The sequence below is a fragment of the Physella acuta genome, unplaced genomic scaffold (genome assembly GCF_028476545.2).
Source record: "Physella acuta isolate Inbredline_101_S28 unplaced genomic scaffold, ASM2847654v3 ptg001447l, whole genome shotgun sequence".
In the NCBI taxonomy this organism is placed as follows: domain Eukaryota; kingdom Metazoa; phylum Mollusca; class Gastropoda; family Physidae; genus Physella; species Physella acuta.
In genome coordinates, this window is record NW_026732962.1 from 174,234 (window position 1) to 201,412 (window position 27,179).

General features: G+C 33.5%; 2 protein-coding genes across 2 annotated transcripts; one reads left to right on the top strand and one right to left on the bottom strand.

Annotated features, from left to right (window-relative positions):
• Window positions 1-9,020: 9,020 nt before the first annotated feature.
• LOC131927929 (A disintegrin and metalloproteinase with thrombospondin motifs 16) lies at window positions 9,021-19,844 on the top strand. The gene is made up of 15 exons (XM_059283804.1): window positions 9,021-9,094; window positions 9,229-9,434; window positions 10,139-10,234; window positions 10,550-10,700; window positions 11,051-11,244; window positions 11,977-12,054; window positions 13,022-13,173; window positions 13,765-13,805; window positions 15,035-15,143; window positions 16,366-16,512; window positions 16,730-16,844; window positions 17,151-17,261; window positions 17,467-17,518; window positions 18,324-18,473; window positions 19,681-19,844. The coding sequence occupies exons 1-15, from the start codon at window positions 9,022-9,024 to the stop codon at window positions 19,776-19,778; spliced, it is 1,773 nt and encodes a 590-aa protein (XP_059139787.1). The 5' UTR covers window position 9,021; the 3' UTR covers window positions 19,779-19,844.
• Window positions 19,845-20,253: 409 nt separating this feature from the next.
• Window positions 20,254-26,642, bottom strand: LOC131927925 (uncharacterized). Its single transcript, XM_059283801.1, has 8 exons — window positions 26,529-26,642; window positions 26,328-26,451; window positions 25,603-25,704; window positions 24,717-24,931; window positions 23,695-23,790; window positions 21,888-21,942; window positions 21,516-21,712; window positions 20,254-20,289 (listed from the first exon to the last, which is right to left on the bottom strand). Exons 1-8 carry the CDS (start codon window positions 26,631-26,633, stop codon window positions 20,254-20,256), a joined length of 930 nt encoding a protein of 309 aa, XP_059139784.1. The 5' UTR covers window positions 26,634-26,642.
• Window positions 26,643-27,179: the final 537 nt, after the last annotated feature.

Here is a 27,179-nt window from a genome sequence, read left to right on the forward strand (position 1 = left end):
GTAAAATAAATTCATCGTTATAAATAAGTTAATCATAACAATTAGATTTTTTTAAAAAATACAATCAACATTATCCTTGCAGCAATGAATTTTGTACAATAGTGGAGTAAACATAATCATAGTATATCACATTATATCATGTCATTTTTTAATTAGTCTAGAAAGACAGAATACCTCACAGATGATGATTTTAGCCAGTCGGATATTTAGCTTGAACGATGTCGATGTTATGGCCTGGTAAGGAAGATTCATCTAAAAGAAACAATACACAATCTGTGTCATTCTCGTGGGTATAATTTTGTTTCCTTTCTATTATATTTTTTTCTTACTATTTTTTTTTCTTTTTTTTGTTCATTTAAATGAAGACTCAGAATTTACAAAGTGATTAATCATGTCCTACCCTATGGAAAATATAAGCGTAATGCTCATGTATATTTCTGTAGGCAGTGATTTCGGAACCTTTGACTTCATCCAGGAACATGTTCCATCGCTTGTAGTCCACGATGGCGGTGATGTCGATGTAGTAGTCACCACTGGCTTCACGACGCCGGCGACGACTCTGGTGTTTTTGAAACGTTTCAAAGTTTTCGCCGTCTGGGGGTCCACAGCAAAACAATGATCATTAGTTTACATTTTATTGTTCTTCATTATATATATATATATATATATATATATATATATATATATATATATATATGTTATTATTGGTAAATCGCTATGTTTGTTATGAATAAACTGATTTAAATCTAAATAACTCAATATACGTGCAATTTTCCAAAAAAATATGATTCACTAGTTAGGCTAGATGGCAATTTAATTTAAGTACATACCTGGATATCTATAGTCGTTGTGATAATGAACTGTCCGTTTTGAATATTGGATAGTATTATCACGATAAAGTGTGTACTTTTGTTTTGCATATTCGAACTCTCCTCTCTGTAAGTATTAACAAATGCGAGCAGTGTTTCTTTAGTTGGCTACACGATAGGTAACATTAAATGTATATTTCTTTCTAATTGAATATATCTTTGCTTCTCCCTGACTTTCCTTACACATACGTTTACTATTGATTATATTAATGTTATAAGTAATAAGTAAATATAACCGCAATTTCCAGCATTTAAAGGCGCGAAATTATAATACTATATAAATTTATGCTAAATTAAATATTTTATTTAAATAAATATTCCATAACTTTAACTAAAATATGTTTGTAAAACAAATGAATTTTATTTTTTTATATGGTGTAGCTGATTTATAATTTTACTGTTTAAAACAGCCAATCACGCAAATGTAAACCTCACCAGCATTTCAAACGATAGATTTCTATTTGCGGATTTATTTAGTCTTTGGATTTGAAACGAGGCTAGGTTTTTGATATCCTGATAGTAGCCAATATTCTGCAAATATGGCATATAAAAATATGTTGTATACGTATATATATATATATATATAATGATTTCATTAAGCAGCTGTTTAATATGTTTGCGACTAATACTACAACGATCGAAGCTGTGAGGTTTGAAATATAAATATAGCAATAGATTTAGAATTCTTCTTCTTCTTCTTCTTCGTTCTTAATTATTAGTGTTGAAGGGGATCGAGATTTATCTGCCAGTGGGTTTGAACTCGTGACTTTGTTCGAATTTATCAACCATGAGATTTTAGCCGACTCGACCACACCTTCAACACAATTAAGCGTTACGTGTCAACTGGTTATGCGCCATTGAGGCCATTGACTCCGATTTCAGCCTGCTTTTCTTTTTGGATTTGCTTCCATAGCCTTTGTCCAACCAAGAACAAACTACAAGGCAGCAGTTGTTTAATTTTGGAGTTGTCTCTCCTAGAAGAGTGGCTGTCCCCAGCTAACGAGCCTCATCTGCCCGAGGGTTCGAACTCGAGACTTTTCGGTTTAGCAACCATGAGCTTTACCGACTCGACCACGCCGAACCATGATTTAGAATTGAATGTGTGATGATTAGATTGGATTGTGGAGATGGGGGTTATTGTGATGAGGGTGTTAATTTTGTTTTGGTGGTAGTTGTTGATTAGTGGTATGGTATTGTGATGAATGTATTGATCGTGGACGTACTGGTATGTATTTGTTAATTTGGAGATAGGATCAATTGTTTAACTATGTGAATATCGCTTCAATAAAAGTGTTTGATATGAAAGCCAAATACAAAACAGGTTTTCTTTTTTTTAAGAAATACGGTCATTGGAAGGCTGGGATGTGTATGTGGGTGGGGGGAGGTAAATGATGTAATAGAACGAGCGAGTTGTGTTGAACAGAAATACTTATGCAGATAAAGTTTTTAAAGTGCTTGTTTCTACGTATTAAACTTTACTTCAAACCTAACATAACGTTTTGATTTACAGCAGACTACAACATATTGAAGCAGCAAATATTGAGGAAACTATAACTTGGTCCAAACGAAACGTGCCCTTGTGGCGTGGCCCCCAGAGAACATAGAGCACGTCTTTCATGACTGCATCATGTATCATTAGGCGCAGTCTAGACTCTGGCCCTAATACACCTCACTATAAACATTATGGGATGTCCGAATACCTGGAGACCACAGTCCAGTTTGACCATGACGATGAACTGATTGCCGGACGCTCCCGATTTCTTTTTTTTCTTCGTTCTTAATTTTAGTGAAGGGCCCCTCCAGCAAAATTAAGTATTCATGTCGGCTGGTAATGTGTCATTGAGGCCGTTGACTCGGAGTTCAGCCTGCTTTTTGTTTTGGATTTGCTTCCATCGCCTTTGTCCAACCAATAACAAACTACAAGGCAGCGGTTGTTTGATTTTGGAGAGTGGCTGTCCCCAGCTAACGAGCCTCATCTGTCAGAGGCTTCAAACTCGAGACTTTTCGGTTTAGCAACCAAGAGCGTTACGGACTCGTCTACTCCAAACCCTTGACAACGATATACATTATATTTTTTTTACAAACGACAAATACAAATACAAACATAATCCTGTTCGACCATGACGATGGACTGATTGCTTGGCCCATCCTATATAAATAATATTAAACAAGTTAATAAAAAGTCTAGTGACTATTTAAGCGCAATTTCCTTATGTTATCTAAAAATAGATAGTGATCACAAAGACGTATAATGCTGGGGTGCGTTCAAGCTAGGAGAACGATCGGTTTGTAGGTGTTTATGTAATTTTAAAAAAAATTGTGACGGAACGAAAGGATATTTTCGAAAACTTTTTTCGGCAATATTGTTCTAAATTATGGCATATTTGCTTTGAAACTAGTCCTCGATATTGCTTCGTTGAGGAGGAGATACGACTTAAAGCTGCGGATACACATCCATACATCCAGAAATTTCGAGGTTTTTTGGCTTTTCCGGGAAATCCAGGAAGGAATTCCGGGAATTTTTTTGACCCACAATCATCCTCGGAACTTGCTTAACATATTTGCTTTTGGAACTAGTCCTCGATATTGCTTCGTTGAGGAGGAGATACGACTTAAAGCTGCGGTAAAGCTGCGGACACACATCCAAGCATTCATTCATCCATCCATCCAGAAATGACGAGCTAATAATCGCAATTGACCGTATGGAAATTGCGCTAAAAACTACTAACGAAAAATAAATAAGAATTTCGCACCTTATTTGGCTTAAAACTGACACTTGATCGTAAAAGTCTAAAATACTTGTCCCGTGTGAGTGTGTACAGGGGTGTGTGGAGACCCATGGTGTGGACACGCTTGAGGTGGAGGGGCACGAACGTGGTGCCGTTAATGTTGACTGTCAGGTTGACGATCTCTGGCAGCAGATGGTGTACCGTATCGCTGGTAGTGTAGGTAAAACTCCCGGTAACTTTAATGATAAAAAAACGTATATTAACATGTTGATCTAATTTTTAAAAAATCCAAATTTTAAAAAAAACCTATGTTTAGATTGTGTTCTTTCTTTAAAAGAAACAAAAAACAAATTTAAAACAAAAAAAACGTATATTTAAATGTTTTTTTTCTTTAAAGAAACAAACTAACGTATTTGAAAGAAAGGAAAAAAAAACAGTATTTAGATTTAGTTCTTTTTAATAAAAAAACACAAATTAATTTTAAAGACAAAGAGTAAAAAAACAATAAAATAAATGAACAACATACAACTTTAGTAAAAAAAAACCAGGATAAAACTCAACAAATACATTGATCAGACAAGTTCATAAGGTTTTACCAGAGGCGCAGGAACTGTAGTCAAGAAAAACTAGTTGAATCAAAACCAGGGAGGCGAAGAGGGACAAAAACATTTTGTAACCTGTAAAATAACAAATTTACTTTCAAACACATTCAAACTGATAAATACAAAAGTACACACACACACATACACAAATTATATATATATATATATATATATATATATATATATATATATATATATATATATACATATATATATATATATATATATATATATATATATATATATATATATATATATATATATATATATATATATATACATTTGTATATAAATGCATATATATGGATATACATTTGTATATATACATATATATATACATGTTTATATATGTATATATACATTTGTATATATATATATACATTTGTATATATATATATATATATATATATATATATATATATATATATATATATATATATATATATATATATATATATATATATATATATATGTTACGGTCAAAGCCCGAAGTCGGCCAATGCTAGGATTGGCCGGCCAATCCGCGCATTGGCCAATATCGCCTCCCATAGGTCGGTCAAAGTCCGAAACTTTGCTTGATTTCGGCCTTTGGCCGGCCAGTCCGCGGACTGGCCATGGTGGACCGGCCAAAGTCTTAATTAGAAGATCATCTGGCTAGGGATGACCGGCCAAAGTCCGAATTAGAAGATCATGAGCAGATTTTGGTTTTTTTTTAATGCCGTAAGGATCATGAAATTAAGTCTTTATTGATTATTAATTAAAGTAAATGACAGAAACATTCAAATTTTTTATTGTACAATCTATCAATATCATCATTTGTTACAACAAGTTGAACTTTTATGGCATTTAGAATTACATAGCAGCTTGTTATTTTTACACTTGCAGCGATTTGTTGTGCACTTAGTTGTGCAATTGCAGCGAGTGTAGCCTTGGCCCCCAGTCAATGATTGTGAAGATGCGATGGTTCGTAGTGACTTTTCCTCAGTGCCAACTGACGACAATAAGAGCAGTTTTTCGTGAAGAATTGAAAACTCACTTCTAGCATACTGTTGTTTTAGAACACCATGTTCCTTTCCTAATTTGTAGAAACCGCCCATCGACGCTCATGACAACTGCAATCACGCTTCGCGGATCACCGTGACCTCTGTCAACATCTGGAAAACGGATGTGTACATTGTCATCCACTTCACCATCTTTAAATTTTGTATTTGATGTTTTAAGAATCTTAGCACCTTGAGTTTGCAAGCCAGTATGAGCTGCTGATCTGTGCTCCATGATGTCTTGTTTGTTGTGACACAATCTGCAGGTAATGTTCCCTCCGTACCCTTCGTCTGCTTCTTCGGGTATTCCACAAATAGCATGGAAATCGTTGCCACAGGATCCAAAAGAATGAGCTGCACTACAATGTTTTTCACAAACTATATAGATTCTGTTGGCCACATTATTGTCACGCAACTGGTCTGGGCGTTCTGCCACGGCAGTAGATGTGTTAGCTGAGGATGTCGTTGCATTTATGGCAACCTCCATTTCTTGTTCCATGTTCTCAAGATCTTCCTCAGTAATTATTTTATCGAGAGACCATATATGGAAACTAACATGGATTTACATTTTTTTTCTTTTGACATCCATCTACTATGTCTGTCTCATGGTCTGACGGCACTTTTGATCCATGTCGCCTTGCATATAGAATGCTATACAAACAAGAGCTGAACAATACGTTACTCTCAATGAAAACGCACCCAGAATAAATGAAAATGCGATCACAACTTCGTCTAGATAGAACATTGGCCAGGACATCCCGGCCAGTGCGCGCATTGGCCGGCCAATGTACAAAATACGCTGTCATGTTTAAGCGCTTCGGACTTTGGCCAGTACGTCCCGGCCAGTGCGCGCATTGGCCGGCCAATGTACGAAATACGATCTTAGTGCTAAGTTCTTCGGGCTTTGGGCAAGAGAGCCGGCCAATGCTAGGATTGGCCGGCCAATCCTAGCATTGGCCGCACTTCGGGCTTTGACCGTAACATATATATATATATATATATATATATATATATATATATATATATATATATATATATATATATACATATATATATATATATATATTAATATATATATACATATATATATATATATATATATATATATATATATATATATATACATATATATATATATATATATATTAATATATATATACATATATATATATATATATATATATATATATATATATATATATATATATATATATATATATATATATATATATGTTTGTAAACTCATATAAAAAATACCCTCGTACCCCACCTCTTTTATCAAGTCTAATTTTTTTCTGACAAAGTGTCGTACGACGACCTCACCAGAAAATTCAACATTCTGATAATAAAGCCTACATTATTGTGATGTTATTTAATCAATATTTTAAGCGGTTAATTAAAACAATAATAAATATCACTATACGGGCAGGTCGAGCTGTTATTAGATTTGTTCGACGTTGAAGACATGTTACATAAGAAATATTTTAAGTTAAAGTTAACAGTTTTATGACACGTCAGCATTAAATGACTGCTAGGGACTTTAAAAAAAACGTCAATAATTATAGCTATGTTGGATCAATCTTACTTTTAAAATCTGTAAACTTATCTAAATATTTTCTGTAAACTATAATTTACCCATTACTAGGTTATTGAAACAATTTTAAAATGTATAAATATGTGAATGTCTAATCTGCAAAGAAAGCTTAAAGATGTTTGTTAAACATTTTAAATCTCAGTATCAACTTCCACTTTATTTGAATGTATGGAAAAAAAAAACACAAACATATTTATAAAAAGTTATGTAAAGGAAACAAACAAATACTATTATAGTTTTATGATAGACATTTCGAAAACAACAGTACCACTTTTCTCACGACATTGTTGCTTATTGTTGCCTATCGTAGAAGTAATCAAATGTTTAATGTCATTATTTGTAAAAACAAAAACAAAGAACAACTTACCCGATGTTCAAATATACAGTATTACTGTCTCGAATATAAATTGTGAAACTCTAAATAATTTCGTGAAACTGCCCGCTTAGCTCTTAGTACACGTACAAGGAGTACAGGAGTTGACGCGATATGCGCAGTTAAGTCGAGGAGTGAGCGAGGTAATCTTGAATAGAGTTCTCGAGTATTCGAAGTATCGAAGTAAGGTGAACGTGTTAGAGCATGATTTGTAATTCTTTTTTATTACACATACATTTAATGTTATCTTTTTTAAGATTTGTATTGGAACATTACATTTAAAACCTGTGTCTGTTGTTAATCTATCTATATACTACAAAAAGTTAAAGGTTTGCATATTAGTTTTTTGTTTCTTTATCTGTTCTGTTAGATTAGAGTATCTGCAATATGTGTACAACTGTAAAACGATATGTTCATGTAGAGAATACAGTTCTTTCTCCCAAACTGTTATGCACACTTTAATTTAAAGACGATAATTATTTCAATGATATATTCATTTGTAGAAACTCCCTTTTAGTCATAAAAGTTGAGAACAAATATCCTACTTTATTTGCACAAACATTAAAAAAATGTCTCAGTGACTTACTTGAAACGTATAGGAATTTATCAAAAAGAAACGCAACGTAATCCGATAAACAAGATTTGACTCCAAACCGAAAATAATTTACACAAAAATATATTGACTTTTAGCGACGAGACTTGAAACGCATTGCATAACGAAGTAAACTGTTTTTTTTTTTTAATTACACAAATGATGATGAAATTGTAACACCCACGTAAGTCTACTGCTACAAAAATCGATCGTTCATACAATAACAAAACACCATGTCTTACACCCCCTCAACCCAACCCCTTCCCCGCATCACTTTAAACACACGACAATTCAAGCTCTAACACTCGTCCACACTGCTCGCCTTACCTGCACCAATCGCGTCATCACAGCTGTTTGTCTCATAGGGGTAGCTTTAACACAACACATCATAGAGTTGCACTAAATTACTTTGTGTTTTGCAACGTGTATCCGAGTGAGTATAAATTTAAGTTTAAAGATAGTTTGCAGCTTTAACACAACACATCACAGAGTTGCACTAAATTACAGCTTTAACACAACACATCACAGAGTTGCAATAAATTACTTTGTCTTTTTCAACTTGTATCCGAGTGAGTATAGTTTTAAGCTTAAATATAGTTTACGCTAGAAGAATAATTCATTAAAACATGTTATAATCTGTAAAACTTTGCAAATATAAATACTAGCCGTCCAGGCTAGGCCCTGCACTGGCCTCTTTGAAAAACCTATCTGTAAAGGACAGTGATTTGTGTGTTTATTAAGCAGCATATACCCGGCATTTCCCGGGTTTAGGAGATATACATACTTTCATGCGTCCCATAAAATAAATACATACAAAGACATAGAGTCCATTTTAGCTTTATATTTTTAGATTTTCACATCTTACCCTGCCACTATAATAATATTTATTACGTGCTTACAAAATCAATAATTTAACTTGGATAATCTCATTTCCCCACGTAGTTTATTAATTAAACCACACCGATAAAGCTTAAGGCTTAAGTGGTGGTATGTTTTATTATATCAGTGAGGCTGAATTAAGTTTTGCGCGAAAAAAACTAGGGTTATTATAATAGTGTGGCGGTTGCGGTAAGGTATAGGAAGCTTAAGTTGGTATAAAATTAAATAAAACATACACACACACACATATATATATATATATATATATATATATATATATATATGTATATATATATATATATATATATGTATATATATGAGGTCATTTTATAACAGTTACAGAATGTTTAAGTCACTTTTGGAATCCCTGGTCTTATTTCAACTATTTTGTATTCGATTTAGTTTAAGCAATACAGGTAAATTTATATCAATTTTCTTGCCTCCATTTTATACTTTCATCCGTTATTTTTAATTATTGTTTTTTAAGATTGATGTCTTTATCAAAAATAAATTTTAATTATTTTAAAAATGATATCTCTTTTCCTTTCAGTTGTAAATAACTTTAAGACCAGTGACGCCAATAATCAACTACTACCAGACGACGTTAACTTCACAGTTAGCCTCAGCCACACCACATCCGTCTTTCTCCAACTGAAGCGTGTCCACTACATTGGCGTAAACACGCCAGTGTACACACTCAGGACTAATGATAAGGGAACTTACGCCAAGTCCAGATTGACGCTAAACTCAAGAAAGGTAGGACAACAAACGCTAAGGCAATGAAAGCAACTTTTAAAAGAAAAGCAGTTGAAATCTGAGTCCATAGCACATATCCACATTTTAACCTGTAATGCCTAATTTTTGGAGGTAATCTCTTTTAATTAAGAACGAATACGAAGATAAAATGCAAGGATGAAACAATTAGGCAGAAAAATAGACACAACTGCATTCTAAACTGTTCGTTAACCCAGCCTTTCGATCCTCATAGTATCTTTACGCTCAGCGCCCGCTATAGCCTTCAACATGTGCACCCAACAAGTAACGATATCGTTGTTATACGTCATTACAACAACATATTGACATATCGTGTAACACTGTGATTAGATAGTAAACGTGTTTTTTTTAATTTCTTAACAAACAACGTATGTATTTGTCATATGTTAATCTATATATAACCTTTATTAGTGTAACCTAAGATACATAGTGTTAGGCTTTAAAAAATCATTGCTTTACAGACGAAGGTTTTTGTGGTGGTCAGCTTTTATAAGTAAGTGACTAATGAGTAGGCCTACTTATTTACACTAGCAAAAATATATACACATCATTTTTATCATTTTAATCCATTATGAGAATTATCATTATACTATTCGTTGAAGATTTTCAATAAAAAGTATTTTCATTAGAATAGGTATATATATCTCTAAATACCATAGCATATAAATTAACTTTTTTTCTCGAAGAATATGGGTTTCTACCAAGACATTAGCAACCTAGCCTCGTTTCAAATCGAAAGGATCAATAAACCCTCCAATACTAATTTGAAATTTGTAATTGTGGTAAGTTATTGCTATACGATCCAAAAGGGTTAAACATTTCCAAAACTTAGCTGCAAGTATCACTACCAAATTATAATGCAATGGAACTTTTTTCTTAAATATTGCTTTAAATGGTTAACAATAACATGTATTAAAAGCTCTGGAAAAAAACTCGACATTTTTCATTGTTTATTTTTAAACGCATTGGCAAACTAATAAATAACGAAAGATAGATAAAAAAAAATGTATAAAGCTAAAAAAGAAACATGAACACTGTGTTATCTGATAAACAAGTAACTGATAAAATTACATAATATTATTTGTAACTACTTACAGAAAGGTAATTTTGAACATGACGGTAAATCGTACTCACTCTCCCGAAACACTCAACCCACGGGGACAAATGCACCTCTTGTAGACTCATACAAGCTGGAATTTATAAACCCTCAGATAGATCTACAAAGTGACGATGGCTTTCGTCTTCCAGGTTTGTTCTTTGTTTGAGTTATCTGTTTGAGTACATGTCATGATATGGGCTTTGATTCAAAATACTAAATTAAGCCATTTTTCCTCTGTAATTTTTGCATTTGGTGTCATCTGCCCCTCCCCCCCCCCTGCCCCACCGGTGATAATTACAAAATATCTACAGTAAATAATAAAGATGGTTATCTATAGTCATACATTTAAAGTGGAGGAACTCTAATTAATTGAGCTGGCAAAAGGCATATTTCCTTCATATTTTGTCATTTTTCGCCATGGTGTCACCCCTATAAATGGTGTCACCCGGGGCGGTCCGCCCCCCGCCCCCGCCTCTGACTGTTTTGCTTGAACCTACAGACAGCGAACGCATCGACTCGACTCCAAAACACCAGAGTCGTCGCCGGCGTCGTGAAGCCAGTGGTGACTACTACATCGACATCACCGCCATAGTGGACTACAAGAGATGGAACATGTTTCTGTCTGATGTCAATGGTTCAAGACAGGATGCTATGAACAATGTACTAGAGCATTACGCTTATATTTTCAATAGGGTAGGACATTAATTTTCTTCCATTTACTTAGTTTAACTAAACTTTACCTGCCCATTGGACCTTAAATTGCGAAATAATACTTTAGTTTACTATTTATTAAAATCCGTAACTTTAATATTATGCAACATATTATTTAATTTGTGAAAAATCTAAGTTTAGACTAATTGCCTTTTTGAAACGTGTCGTGTTTGTAGTATAAGATTGTAGTTCAATTAACTGTAAAACAAACATCAATATTTCTTAGTAATTATATATTTTTTTACTCATAAAAATTGTTGACTGTAGGACTTTGAATGTATTTAGTTTTGTTTTGTGCACAAATGAAACAATCAGTTTTACACAATAAAATTTAACGCAACCTTAAACACAGAAAATCCATCGGATGTTATAAATAAAAATCATAAACATTGTAATTATTTTACATGTTTTTACCGTCGTCCCCCACCCCCCACACACACTTATCCTAGCCTCCCAGTGACCATATTTCTTAAACGCAAATTGAATTTGTCTTTCGAATCTAAAATTTGTATAGAACTATTAAATTTTTCATTAAAATACTTACAAGTACTTCGATGATCAATCCATTTATCACACAATTTGTTTTATTCTCAATTTATGGTAAATAAATAGAAACATTATTTCTGATGTTCGATACCACTAAAATGGTCATTGTCTTGAGAGCTGATAAGAAGAATTAAGATGAGTTTTTAAGTCACTAATATTGTTTTCCAGCTTGATCTTTGTTATCAGAATATAAAGTCCTTACCTTTCAAGCTGAATATTCTTCTTGCGCAAATCATCATCTGTGAGGTAGGCCTATTTGAGATTTATTTAATTAATTTAAGTCTCTGTTACAGCACAATAATTGTTTGCATATTCTAAGATTGTGATTTTGACGACTATGTTACTACACAATGTACGAATATGTTTATGACTGTCATGTAAACATTTCTTTACACATCTAGGCTATAACCATAGGTTTCTGATATAAAAGTTATCATGACATCATCACTAAATATAATTAGTACATCGTGTTACTAGTTTACTGATGTGTATATATTTTACAATCCCACTAAAGTGATATGATTAATATATTCTAAATGGTTATTGTTTTAAGTATTCCACTGATGTGCTGAGAGTTAATTGTGCTACTACGTGATTATGATGATAAAATCAAATAGTATCATGAGAAATTGTATTACTTGTTATATTCATAATATATATATATATATATATATATATATATATATATATATATATATATATATATATATATATTTCGACTCTACAAAAGTACAAATATTTAATTTATTGTAATGTGTGGTGACGCTAGATTGGGTTAGAAGTAAAGTAGATGGTAGAAACAGACTATAGCTTAGTTAGTTAAACAGACCAATGGAAATAAGAGCTGACCGGTCACGTGGGACGGACAGCTGACCACTGAGGGAGGCGTAGGTCGCCAGGCGATGATGGGTGGTAGTAGAGAACAGACGCAGATATACAGAGCTAGGGAACAGTTACGTAGTAGTAGTAGTAGTGGGCAGTATATACTATAGATTAGTTAGATAAAAGTAGGAAGTTCAATGTGTAAATTAAAGAACATTAGATATTAAATTTGATTTATCTGTGTTGATTACACAAGATTATACCAAGTCCGGGGTTTCATCATCTTCATCACCCCCACCCTCACATGATGAAAGCCTCTCATAGAACTTTGAGTGAATTGTACAACAATCTTATTGATAAGACCACCACATTAAACTATAATATTTATTAGACTACCCGGGCTTCAGACTTCACCACTAAGGCCAGTACACCAGGTGGTGACCACGTTGACCAGCTGACGTCGTTCAGTTTGTTTACTTCCTTCATTAAAAGCAATAGCTGGAATCTTCTTGCGCCGTTTGATCACGTGATGCTCTTTACTGGGTAAAACACATTTAATGAATTAACGTGTATAATAAAAGTAGATAAAATATTCCTATTTAGATCAAGCGATCCATTGGAGCGATGAAGAAGAGCACAGATGTGTTCGAACTCAGAATATTATGATGGAATAATGTGGTCAGCACTATGACAAGCCCAGTCGTTACTTTCCTTAACGTGAGTTGGGAAACCATTAGAGCTGGGTGGACTCAAAGAAGCTGCACTGACTTTAACCCAGATGAGAACTCAAGACTTTCGAGTTAACACTGCTGTTTTAATATTATTGAGAAAAAAGCGTAAATGAATATATTTAAATATGGAATCTGTCAAAAACCAGAAAAAAAAATGCAAATATTTCCAAAATATAGTTTGCACAAACATTTCTTACACTACTTAAATAAGGACATGGCCTTTAAAAGCTAGCAACCTCTAAAAAATTATAGGCCTACTGTGCTGTCAAATGTTAAAAGAGAAACTAACGTGCATGTTTATTTTGTGTCGTTTAAATACATCAGTACAGATATCTAAATGATTTGTAACCTAAGATCTGAGAATATTATTAATTTATTTAACTTTTTAAAATCTATTTCTGAGGTACTACATAAAGGACTCAGATGACGGTGGTAAACTTGCAGGTAGAAATTCACTTTTAAATTCAAAATTTTGTTTGATAAATATTGCTCGTGATAATAAAATCAAAGGCGATTTGATTATTCTCAATCCCAAAACTTGTATAAAAATTAGATATAAAAATCTTCAATATTTTCAATGATTGTATCGAAAAATTTGAGTTAAGGGAAAAATATTATAAAATGTGATTCAATATAAGCTGTACTTGTCCTTTGAAACGGCGTACAGTGTTGTGTCGAGTACGAGGTGGTGGAATTTAATCCTAACATATTTGAGGTATATAATTGTATAATATATTACACATATTTAAAGAAGCAATTTTAAAAAGCCTAAAATTGTCTAAGCTGTAGCATAAGTCACTGTTTATTTTTGCAGCTTTTCAAATATATATTGTTAAGCAAGTATATCTTTATAAAAGTAAAAAAAAAAAATGTAAATAATTATCTTTAGACCTAGCAATCCATTGGGCAAATGAAGTAGAGTTCATGTGTATTGACCTCGGTATATGAAGGATAATGTATTCAGCACTTTGCCTAGCCATCTAAGCTTCCGTAGCTGTGTAGATTCAGGGACGTTATACTGACTAAAACCAGGTTTCGGACAAGACTTTCTACCGCTAAGGCCAAGCCGTCCCATCATATAGGTTATGGTCAGTATTATTTGTTGTCGACTGCTGAGCCGTCGGAAATAGACATGTTTTTGACACAGAGTAATTTTTTTTAATCCAGTGTGTCTCGATAGTAAATAAACATATTTACAAGAAAACGTTTTGATCATTCAAATCAATCTCGCTTTCCCAACAATAAAATTAAAAAAAAATGTAAATAATTATCTTTAGACCTAGCAATCCATTAGGCAAATGAAGTAGAGTTCATGTGTATTGACCTCGGTATATGAAGGATAATGTATTCAGCACTTTGCCTAGCCATCTAAGCTTTCGTAGCTGTGTAGATTCAGGGACGTTATACTGACTAAAACCAGGTTTCGGACAAGACTTTCTACCGCTAAGGCCAAGCCGTCCCATCATATAGGTTATGGTCAGTATTATTTGTTGTCGACTGCTGAGCCGTCGGAAATAGACATGTTTTTGACACAGAGTAATTTTTTTTTTAATCCAGTGTGTCTCGATAGTAAATAAACATATTTACAAGAAAACGTTTTGATCATTCAAATCAATCACGCTTTCCCAACAATAAAATATCGCGAGGTACAAACTAATTAATTATTGGTTTAGGAGCAGCTCTTCTTGGTGCCACATGCAGAAATAGCATCTACAGTATTTCGATAATTACTGACGTTAATGAATTCACGAGTGAAACTGTAGCCCATGAGTTTGCTCACAGGTAGGTGCTTCATGAGTGGTTGTGTTTTGTTTATCGGCTTTGTCTCTGTGTGTTTTACAGAGTGAGTAGAGGAAAGTGTATTGTTTTAAGTTTTTAAAAAACTGTCTACACAATCTAAGTGTTGATAAAAATGTTTTTTTTTTAATTAGCAAAAGTATAATGAATAAATAACTACATAGTGATTGATAGGCTTATGAAAAAGTTTTTTTAAATTAGCAAAAGTATAATGAATAAATAACTACATAGTGATTGATAGGCTAATGAAAAAGTTTTTTTTTAATTAGCAAAAGTATAATGAATAAATAACTACATAGTGATGGATAGGCTAATGAATTTTTTTTTAATTAGCAAAAGTATAATGAATAAATAACCACATAGTGATTGATAGGCTAATGAAAACGTTTTTTTTTTATTAGCAAAAGTATAATGAATAAATAACTACATGGTGATTGATGGGCTAATGAAAAAAAGTTTTTTTTTAATTAGCAAAAGTATAATGGATAAATAACCACATAGGAATAGATAGGCTAAGTATCCTATCAAAACCATACGGGAGGTGGAGTAATGTTTACATGTTTCAATGACATCGGCTGGTGTGATCAGCAATATGCCCAGCCGCTTTTACCTTCCCTAACCTGAGTCAGGTACCCATCATGGCTAGACTCATAGATGCCCTACAGACTAGAACATGGGATCTGATGGGTCGAACGCTCTACCATTCGACCACGCCGTCCCGTGATAAATAAAACACATATGTGATAACTAAAGTTTATTTTCAGTGTTTATTTCTTAGTGTGTAAACGTTTGTGGCTGTATCATAATTGCATCTCCATAAATCTATTCTCGTGGTTCTAATTACACATTAAGGGCTTTGGTATCTGTTTTTTTAAACATTTTTTTCTTGGGGTGGGAGGGGGGGTGGGGGTGATATTGAAATTCTCGTAGGATGGGGGAGAGGGCTACATTTCCGGGGGAAATGGACACTCGTAAAAAGATATGTATATTCTTTTTAAATTCTAATTCATTCAGGGCGCTGGGAAGGGAGGTAGATGTTTGCGTGGGGGGGGGGGGGGGCTACACCTAAGAATTGCCTGAAAGAAACTACGTTTGGTGTGACTAAAAATGTTCTTTTACTACGTGTTTATTTGAATTAATAAAGGCGGCTAAACATACAGACACAAGTGTATACAGATACAAACTTTTATGTTTAATCCTGTGCCAGCCTGGGGATCGAGCACGACGGAGACGACAACACATGTTCTCCCGTCGACGGTTACCTAGTGGCGCCAATAGGTGCTAGAACCTTGAGGTTCTCAAACTGTAGCATCAACTACCTCAAGATTTACATCGACGCAATTCTGAGTACTGAGTAAGTTGATATTGAGTTCGTCTTGTATGTGAAAACACACGCTAAAACAAAAGAACACACATAGACTGCTATTTTATCTTTCTATCTGTAAATATTAACGTGCGCATACATAATATATATATATATATATATATATATATATATATATATATATATATATATATATATATATATATAATCTGAATGTGCAACGGTGTATTTAAACGTATGTATATAGGAGTGGAGCAAAATGTCTAGCAACTAAGCAGACCAATGAGCGATTACCGGGTCTGATGTATACGCCGACAGAACAGTGTGTGTTGAAATACGGGGATGGATCTTACGATTGCAGGGTAAGCATTTATATATATATTTTTCTATTGAAGCCTTTAAAAATGAGTTGTTTTTTTATACTATATAAATTCGATAGCATTTTTGTGTTTTTACAGTGAAACACGTACAAATATTTAAAAGAAAAACAATTTAAGAGAATCATTTTGTTGTTTGTTTTTCCTTTTGAAGCATTTATGCGTTGTTTAAATTATAATCAATCGTTTTGACATATAGTGGGATATCTATTAAAATAAAAACGACACATAATAGCGTGCAACTTTGGTTCTTTTTTATAGACCATCAAATTGATTATTTAATTTTCTCAGCTGAATAAAGTAGCACATTACTGTGGAAAGATGTTCTGTTATAATATAACAAAAAACTTATGCAATAGTGTTACTGCGGCATTGGAAGGGACGACTTGCGGTAACGGTAAGGTAGGTGGTTACTTTAGGCTAAATTTTGAATACAGTGGTCAGGCACTTTTATGTATAAGCCTATTTTGAACATAAAAAGCCATACAATAGCAGTAGCTATATAATTTTTCGATTCTATTTTTAAATCGTCATTACAGAAATCCTAATTAGCTCTAAAGTTCTTGTTACATACAAAAGAAAATCATGTTTCGTTTAATACCAACAGCTATGCAGAGACGGAAAATGTGCAAGGCATGGGGCAGCCCCTAAGGTGGATGGTAGGTTTGAAGTAACAATACCCGTGATATAAAGAGTTAGACTTGCGTCAACTTTATTTGTTTTTGCTTTCAAATTTAGTCTTAAAATTTCTTCAGCAACAGTTCTTAATATGAATTTAAAAAGACAGTCGTAGTTTAAACAACAGGACGAATACTTTAATTGTTACCGTACTTACCATGTAGGTAAATAGTTGCGTTGTGTCCGGGGGAATGGGCTAACAATCCGTTTTTCTTTCAAACTTTTTTCTCCGGGGGGTGGGGACACTGGATATTTTCGAGTAGGGGGGGGGGGGGCGGACACTAGTAAAGTATATTTTTTCTATGAAAATTATTTTTGCTCTTAAGGCGAAGAGTAGACTTTTCCACAGGAAGAAATGCATTGAAGAAACTATGCTAACAATCTCAAGTAATACAAAACACTAAATTATGACGCGTCCGTAATTAACGTCGTATTCGAGTGGAATATTTGACAACTCTTCCGGCTTTTACTGGATAAGAACCCAAGTCGTCATTGTATTGTCAATGTTGTTATTTTTCTTTACATCGCATCCTAATCCTTTTTCACATGTTACACCATAGCTTGACCCAAATGGGAAATCCCTCAGTACGCCACTGTCAATAAAGTAGTAAGCAATACGCCGATTCTCTTCTGAAGAGGAAAAATCAAATTCACGTATTTTCTTTTATTAAATGAAATATTGCCTCTAAAGTCAAGTGCATGTCTACTGTCTTAGTGAATTAGAAATCATGTTTTAAAATATTAGGCTAATATAAAAATCCATATTTAAAAACAAATTCCACCCAGATACCTGTGTGTACGGACTAGAAACAGTTGGAGACTTTGAAAGCTCTACGTGTGCTGCTAGGATTCAAGCCTTCCCTGGTCTGTGCTACCAGAAGAAATACTCTAACAACTGCTGCACTTCATGCAAAAATGTTTACAAAAATATAAAGGGTAAATCTTGAATTAGAAAAACAGTTCCATGTATGATGCAAAAATTGCATAACATAACGACCACTAGCTGGAATTACTGTGTTTTTTTAATTTAAAAAATTGAATAAATTTTTAACTTTTTAAAGTCAAATGTTAACTGTTGGTGACTTTTAAATCATCTAAAATATCGATGAAATTAGAATGCTAAAGTAAACGTTGAAAACGTTTATACCAAGTTTTGAATGTTTTGTGTACGTTTCAGGCATCTATTTTAATTTTGCAAGGGCGGCGCCCCGGGAGGGTTAGATTCTTCTCTATATACGGTATATTAAAAAAAATGAAAGTCAGATGCTATAAAACTTTAAAGAGTTGATGAGAAAACTCCCGGGAAGGTTAATGTTAACAAAATAATTAAAATTCGATATACGCAGCGCCCAGAGTTCCAGAGCGGCTATGTTAGCACTTGGCATCCGTTAATCGTGCGTCTTGCATAGCGGGTAAGGGGTACTACTCTATATACCGCTAAAACTTCAACTGGCGCAACCGTCGGCGCCCCTTAGATTGTACGACCCGAGGCGCACGGGTTTCCCTGCGAGCACTACGGCGCCCCTGACGTAGTGTAATCGGGGGCTCCCGAGAGCGCCCTTCCACGTCCCTGACACATGGGAGGTCACCGACGTGTGTCCTACCTCATTATTTCGGTGAGTGATTAACTCAAGGTGTTCATGCGGTAGTGTCAAGATATTTATGATCCAAGCGCAGGCATTGTTTACATTTAAGTACCTCAGTTTTAGAAAACAAGGTCACGCGTCTAAGAATATAGGATTGGTAACGCATTGATGAAACCATTCTTATATATGGCGTCAGACTTTCTTCTATTCCCGCGGCAACGCGCGGGGACGGGTACGCTAGTTTTATATATAAATCTTTTTTTGTTATTCCATCTTGATATAGGTAACTCCAGGTAGAGGGGACAGTGTGTAGAGGCAAAAGGAAAATCTGTTTATAAGATTGTATTTAGAAACTACCAAGACATGAAAAATAAATTGTTTATTTCAAAGACAGTAAAGTAGACGTAATCATGATTTGAAAAAAAATAGGTCTACTTAGGCAAAAATTAATATCTTTTATATATATATATATATATATATATATATATATATATATATATATATATATATATATATATATATATATATATAAAATACATATATCTGTTTGTCAACAGGTTGCGAGTATGGAGATAGGTACAAGAAATGTGTGCGTGCACTTTGTCGGTTTCCTTCAGAGAGTTACCTTACAATCTGTTGTAAAACATGCAGCTAATGGTTCCAATGTTACAACCTACAATAAACATGGCGTATACAACATCAACAAGAACTGCTTGGACAAAACATCGCATCTCTGTCAAACTATGCAAAAATAAACTGTATTGCTCAAGCAGATATCCAAACTTTAAAAAATACATTTACTTTAAATTTGATTTTTTGTTCTCATTATATAACTAAATAACTCTCTCACGATCTACTAACACTTGAGTCTATCTCTCAGCATTTCTGCTTCCGATCGTTACAGCTTCGTTTTTTTTTGCCCTTTATCGTTCTCTCACAGCGTTCCTCCTCTCTTCCCAAAAAGAAACGCAGCTTATGTACACACCCAGTTGTATATCCAGTGTTGTCAACAAGGTCAAAATAAACTATTTGGTACCACCATTATCATAATCTCTATTATTAGCTTGTCAAATTGTCATTAGGTTTACAAGTCAAATTCTATTTTAGTCACACCAGCTACGTCACAGCATCTATTTATATCGTTCAGTTTTAGCATTGACCTTGTCCTAGTATACAACAAAGTTGCTTTTGTAACTGCACTAGTTACTCACACATTTACGCACACACACACACACATTCAATTTTGAGGAAGAATATTATACAGAGGGGGTTGTCGATCACATATTTCAAACATACCCCACCGAAGAATAGAAAATAATAGAAACAGTAGACGTTATAGGTAATGAAAGACACTTAAAGCAGACATTTGAGTTTGAACCAGCAACATTAGCAACTACGATATAATGAAATTGAATATATATATATATATATATATATATATATATATATATATATATATATATATATATATATATATATATACATGACAAATGCAGATCTATAAAACGTTAATAAACAATGTACACAATTAATAAAAACAATTTCATTATAGAAAATACATAAACATATAGCCTATACTTAACTTCTACTTGTTGCTAATCCTATGATGTTAACATTTTTCTACCAATACACAATGCAAACGTTTAATTCACTCACATTTTATAAGAACTTAAGATCTTGAATACAAAATCCCACCAACTATTTTGGTTAATCTTCTTCTTATTCTTTGTGCTTAATTTTAGTGTTGAAAGGTATCCCCTCCAGCACAATTAAGTATACGTGTCAACTGGGTTTGCGCCATTGAGGCCATTAATTTTGAAGTCAGCCTCGATTTGCTTCCATAGTCTTTGTCCAACCAAGAACAAACTACAATGCAGCAGTTGTTTGATTTTGGAGTTGTCTCTCCTAGAAGAGTGGCTGTCCCCAGCTAACTAGCCTCATCTGCCCGAGGGTACGAACTCGAGACTTTTCTGTTAAGCAACCATGAGCTTTACCGAATCGACTACGCCGACACCTACACTCCTTAATAATGTCATAAAGTGTTCTTGTATTAAATAAATTTTACCTAACAAACTAGAAAGAAATTCAATGTGGACAAAATGAATTTATCATTATTATATTAAACCAAATAAAAAATTAGTAGTGTATTTTTTGTTGATAATCTAGTTTTAAATCTGCGTAATCTTATAAACACTTACGTACCGATTAAAAAGCAAGAAAAATGAGTACCCGTCAAGTATGCATCAACAGATTCTGCGTACGAGTACAATTCTGCACCACTGTTGAACACTTCTACGCTTGTAATTGTTTCTTTTAAATACTGTCCTTTTGTTACAATATTACCGATGTGCCACAAGCGCCCACCAGATCTATAAACAAAACGAACTCTCACTTCATACCATCCTCTTTGTTCAATCGTAAGACTTGTGATATACCGGCCATACACTGGAACAACAAACCTGCCTGTGTTAACATTAAAATAATTTCCAACATTACGTTCGACTCTACGATACACGATGTCATGGTTTAGGCTTTCATAACCATCACTCGCTATAAAACCAATGGCGGTTGGAGTAAGTAGGTACTGACCTGGGGAAAAAAAGATAACATTGTAATTGGTGTTGAATATGTTAACAACATAAAAATAAAATGCATGTTATAAACTGTATTAAAATATATGTAAAGGCCAAAGTAATGTATATGTGTATTTAAAAATTAACATAATATAATGAAGCTAACTCATTTTAAGTTGTTTAATACTCACAACACGAGTGTAAGACTGTTTTCAAATTTGAAACATCTTTTTTAATGTCTTTCAGCTAAAACAAAACAAAAATAAAATTTGTAAATGTGCACACTTCATAGATGTAAAGACACTTGTTTAAAATATAATTCTTACCTGTTTATTTTATTGTGTTTGAAAAAGATCTACAGTTTTCATTTAATTTATAGAATTTTCTTTACTTTAAACACATGTATTATTTTTTCAACGCATCCTCAGGATAAAGTGGGACGTCAAAGTCCCGAACAAGGAAATATGGCGAAGGACAGGATTAAACGACATTGTCTCAGAGGTTCGAACGAGGAGATGGAGATGGCTGGGCCATGTCCTACGCATGAGCAAAAAAAGACTCCCCAACATGGCGCTGAAGTGGAACCCACCCGGAAAGAGAAATAGAGGAAGACCACTGGGAACATGGAGGAGGGAGATGGAAGAAGAAGTACAGGCTACTGGCAAAACCTGGCATGAACTAAAGTGGCTCGCCCAGGACAGAGTGGAATGGCGGAGATTTGTTGCAGCCCTATACTCCACAGGGAGTGATGAGGATTAAGTAAGTAAGTATTATTTTTTCACATTTTTATAAGTTAAATACATACCATTATTTATATATATATATATATATATATATATATATATATATATATATATATATATATATATATATATATATATAAGCTGTATATGCGTATGCATTGCATTAATTAATTAACAAATAGAAGATTTATTATTTTAGTTCTATACTTCTTATCATTATAACTATTTGTTTTAAGTAACGGTACAGTTACCTTTCAAACCTGACGGTTTACGCGACTAGTTAAGTATAGTTAACTTATTTCTGTAACATCGGCATATAAAGGGATAATGTGGTCAGCACAATGCCAAGCCGCCTTTACTTACACTGACGGTAGCTTGTTACCTATCTGAACTCGAGACTTACGCTTTTGCATTTAAGCTCACTACCGCTAGACTACTCCGTCGCTAACCATTCTTTTTAGTCCAACAATAAATTGGGTGTTTAAAAATAAAAATAAATCCGCAATTTAGATGTTTTTATTACATTTAGACACATTATAAAACTGGCTATTTATTAAAAATATACATGTAAGTTTTAGTATATCTGTCCTTTTTTCTAGCGCTTTCATTAAAACACTGCATCGAAGCATCGATGTGCTTCAATCTTTGTTGCAAAATAATAAGCATTGCATCATACTAACAAATTAACCGCGAGTGATCTCCTCTAAATATTCTCGAATATGCTTATATAACACTATGGGGGACGGCAACTCGTGATATTGACATAATTTTTAATCAATTTTTAATTACTTATACTTTTTAAAATATAATAGAATCTCGTAGAAAAAAAAGAATTGCACACCAAATAAACGCCAAACAATGTGTGTAAAATAGTGCGGAATATTATTAGTACTTTATAAAGTCACATGCGTTTTTGAGAAAGCGTAAATTACCACTTCCGGTCAACAGAAATTACTAAAAATTTGAAAGAAGGCAGGAAATTAGATCTATCCAAAACAGTACTCAAGTTATAGGCTTTTGAAAAATTGAAAGTAGAATAATTTTCAATTTCGATTATCGGAAATCGCTTAAAACTTAATACAGAGCTACAACGTAAAAATTACTTCATAAAGAACTTTGAATAGTTTTTTTGGGACACATTTAAATATACGTGACACATTTCCTTAGCGTAATTTATTAACACAATAAGAAATGGCATTATCTGTACTAAATCAGAGTTAAACGAATACATCGTTAATGTAATGTTTGAATATACCTTGTCTAGATATCGTTTCCTATCGCCCGATCGCTGGTTTAATATTTGAGACATTGATATCAATCCGCGTTGTAGCATTTTGCAAACAACACCAAACTGTAAAATTTAAAATAGATTTTTAAAAAAAAACGTGTGATAGTGGATTAAATTTCATGACTAAAGACAATTAATAATCATAGCAGTTAAAAATGTTTTCAAAAAGCTGGTTCAAGAATCTAATAATCTCATACAAATTATATATTACTTTTCAAAACTATGTAGATTAGACATAGATTAGCAATATGCAATTCTTATTTCAGACATTACGATCCTTAAGCAGATGAAGTAGAGTGCACCCGTTTCTAGACCTCGGCATATAAAGAGATGGTGTGGTCCAGAGTTTCTGAGTTTCTTCCAAGTATCATTATACCGCTGCCCCCCCCCCCCCCCCCGAACGAAATTGAATTTATATATAATTCATTTTGTTACCAGTGTCCGCCCCCCCCCCTCGGAAAATGCTGTTCCCCCCCCCCCCCCCCCCGAAAATATCAAGTTACCCCCCCCCCCCCCCAAAGAAAAATACACTGGTGTGATCAGCACCATGCCCACACACTTTTACTTTCCCTAAAAAAGCCAGGTACCCATCACAGCTGGGTTGACTCAGTCGCCTCTTTAAGTCTAGATTCCAAACCAGGGTCCAAACAAGGAATCTTCTAGCGAGTAGTACACCGACCTAACAGTCCAAATATTTTAGAAACATAGCACTTTTACAAAAAACTTTTATATTGTTAGAACTTAACCTTCATTTGTAGTTTGTTAGTAGAATCGATTAATCTACTGTTTTCATGCGACAATTCTCCAGTCTTGCTTAATAATCCGTTCATTTCTTGTTTTATGTTTTCCATATCTGCTCTTGCTCCGTGAATGTCTATTTCAAATGTCGAGGTTTTAAGAAGTATGTTTTCCTGTTGTTTATTTGTGCTGATTAATTGTTCTTTTAAGCATGTGATCTCGATTTTTAGATCTTCAACACAATTATTAACCTCCTTGACTTCTTCCTTTAGCATATACAAATCCTGTTTGTGTTGATGTGTCATCATTTCGATCTGTATTTCATTTTCACGTTGTCTTAAGACTAAATTGTTTCTCCATGCTTTTGTTTCCGTGTTTTCAACTAGTTGTGTGCCTTGAACCGAAGAATGTGTTGCCTCGAGTTTCTCAAGTCGGCTTAATATATTCGTCAATGTAAGGTCTGTAACTTACAAAACAAGTCTTCAATATTATAATTATGATTGCATTATTTTAAAATACAACTCCAGCTATTGTTTGAGAATTAAGTAATACAATGATGTGTATATCTGAATATAATATGTAACTTTAAATATTCTAATTTTATTGTATTGTATTAATTACATTAATTAATTGATTATTAGTAGAATGTATCGTACATAAATAAAAATACTATATTATTTAGTTACCATTCTTTTAGATGGCGTTTTTGTAACATGCTCTTATGTTATTTCGGATATATTAAACGATGTTTAATAATAATAAAACTCTTATGGTTTTCTAAGTAACATTACTTGATCAAAATTAACAAGTAGGTTTAAATTAAATTCTTGCCAAAGTTAAACAATGTATAAGGGTAAATTATTCTAGAAATATGTCCGAATACAATTTGATTGCATATACATTGCAATAGCTACTAAATCGTCATTAATGTTGAATTGTAAAATACTAATTTATTTATACAAAGTTTTGAAATATTTTATTAATTTTATTTTATTTGACGATAAACATAATTGCTATTTCTTTACCGCACGTTTTAATAAAATTAGAAAGCAAAACCATTTATTATGCTTAAATGAATCATGTACTAGTTATTAGCTCTTATCAAAATATAAGCGCATATGAAAATGCAAGTCTTACGTTCTCTTGTTGAATAATGTCGTCCATTATTTTGGATGTATGATTCATCAGTCAATTCGTCACTTTCTTCATTTTCATTTTTCTCCATCCTCATACTTTTCACTAGGAATATTATATATATATCTATATATATATATATATATATATATATATATATATATATATATATATATATATCAGCACAGTAATTTTCCGTTACTCATACGATGTATCTAGGGGTCGGCGCACCCCCTCTCCCCTCAAGCTTTCGATTTACACCCCCGTCCTCGAACTTTTGATTCACAACCCCCCCCCCTCCTCAAACTTTCAATTTGTTTTTCCAACCCATTTTGAGGCCCCGTAAAGGTTGGCGCTCGGGTACATATGTCCCTCCCCCCTTCCCCCCTCGCTACGTCTCTGGGTCGGCGTGGTCGGGTCGGTAAAACTCATTTTTGCTAAACCGAAAAGTCTCGCGTTCGGCAGAACAACTGTTGCCTTGAAATTTGTTCTTGGTTGTAACAAAGGCTATGGAATCAAATCCAAAAAGGAAAGCAGGCTGAAATGGGAGTCAATGGCGCATAACCAGTTGACACGTGTACTTAATTGTGTTGGAGGGGATTACTTCCAACACTAAAATTAAGAACGAAGAAGAAGAAGATGATGAGCTTTATCTATATATTATGTTGACTCCTCGTTCGGTTATACTTCATATTTTTCATTTATTGAAAATATTGTGTATGTTTTACCAGATGTTGTCCCCATTGTGCCCATAACACACTGAATCCCGTCTTTCAGTAAAGTTGACATTTCTTTAAAGCTTTTATTACTGTCTCCTGGTTTGGTAACCCATTGGTTTGCTTCATTGAAAATCTGAAAAAGTGTTTAAAGTAGAATAACTGGTAACAAATACAAAAAAAAAATAGAGATAGATTAAAGGAATATTTTACCGTTGTAAAATAATTATCAATGGTCATCTGTAGGCTCTCTGTTTCTTCTTGGAATTGGTTGATTAAAGTTTGTATACGCCTTACGTGCTTTCGGTTGCGAGACATTTTCTTCAAATTAATCTGTTTTATAAAAAATAGGTTTTTATGTCATTTAACAAATATGTGTATTTTCTATTGTTGTGACCTACTTCCATACCACTGAACAGATCGCCTTTATTAACAAATCCACTTAACGTACTCTATACTAGTTGCCACCAAAAAGCCCCTTAACTTTCGTCCATTCCGCTTTTATCCCGGGATTTATCCTTGGTGGTAAAAATACATAAACACCCCGGGGTTAACTCAACTCACACACGCACACTCTCCACTAAGTTCGAGACTATCCTAACCTTTTCTTATTCAACCTACAAAACAACAGTACAATTACAATCAATAAGAGCAAATACTGGAAAACCAATTTTTAAAAAAATATAAAAAGGCACAAGTAATGATACAGGCTTACAATATAAAAACAAACATGTAATCATTGATGTGTATTATAATAATAATAAATATGTTTGATACTCACAGGTATATAATATACGAATAAATGAGTCGAATCTATTTTCAAAATATTTGTATTTTTAAAAAATAAGGCTTCAAAATAAACGT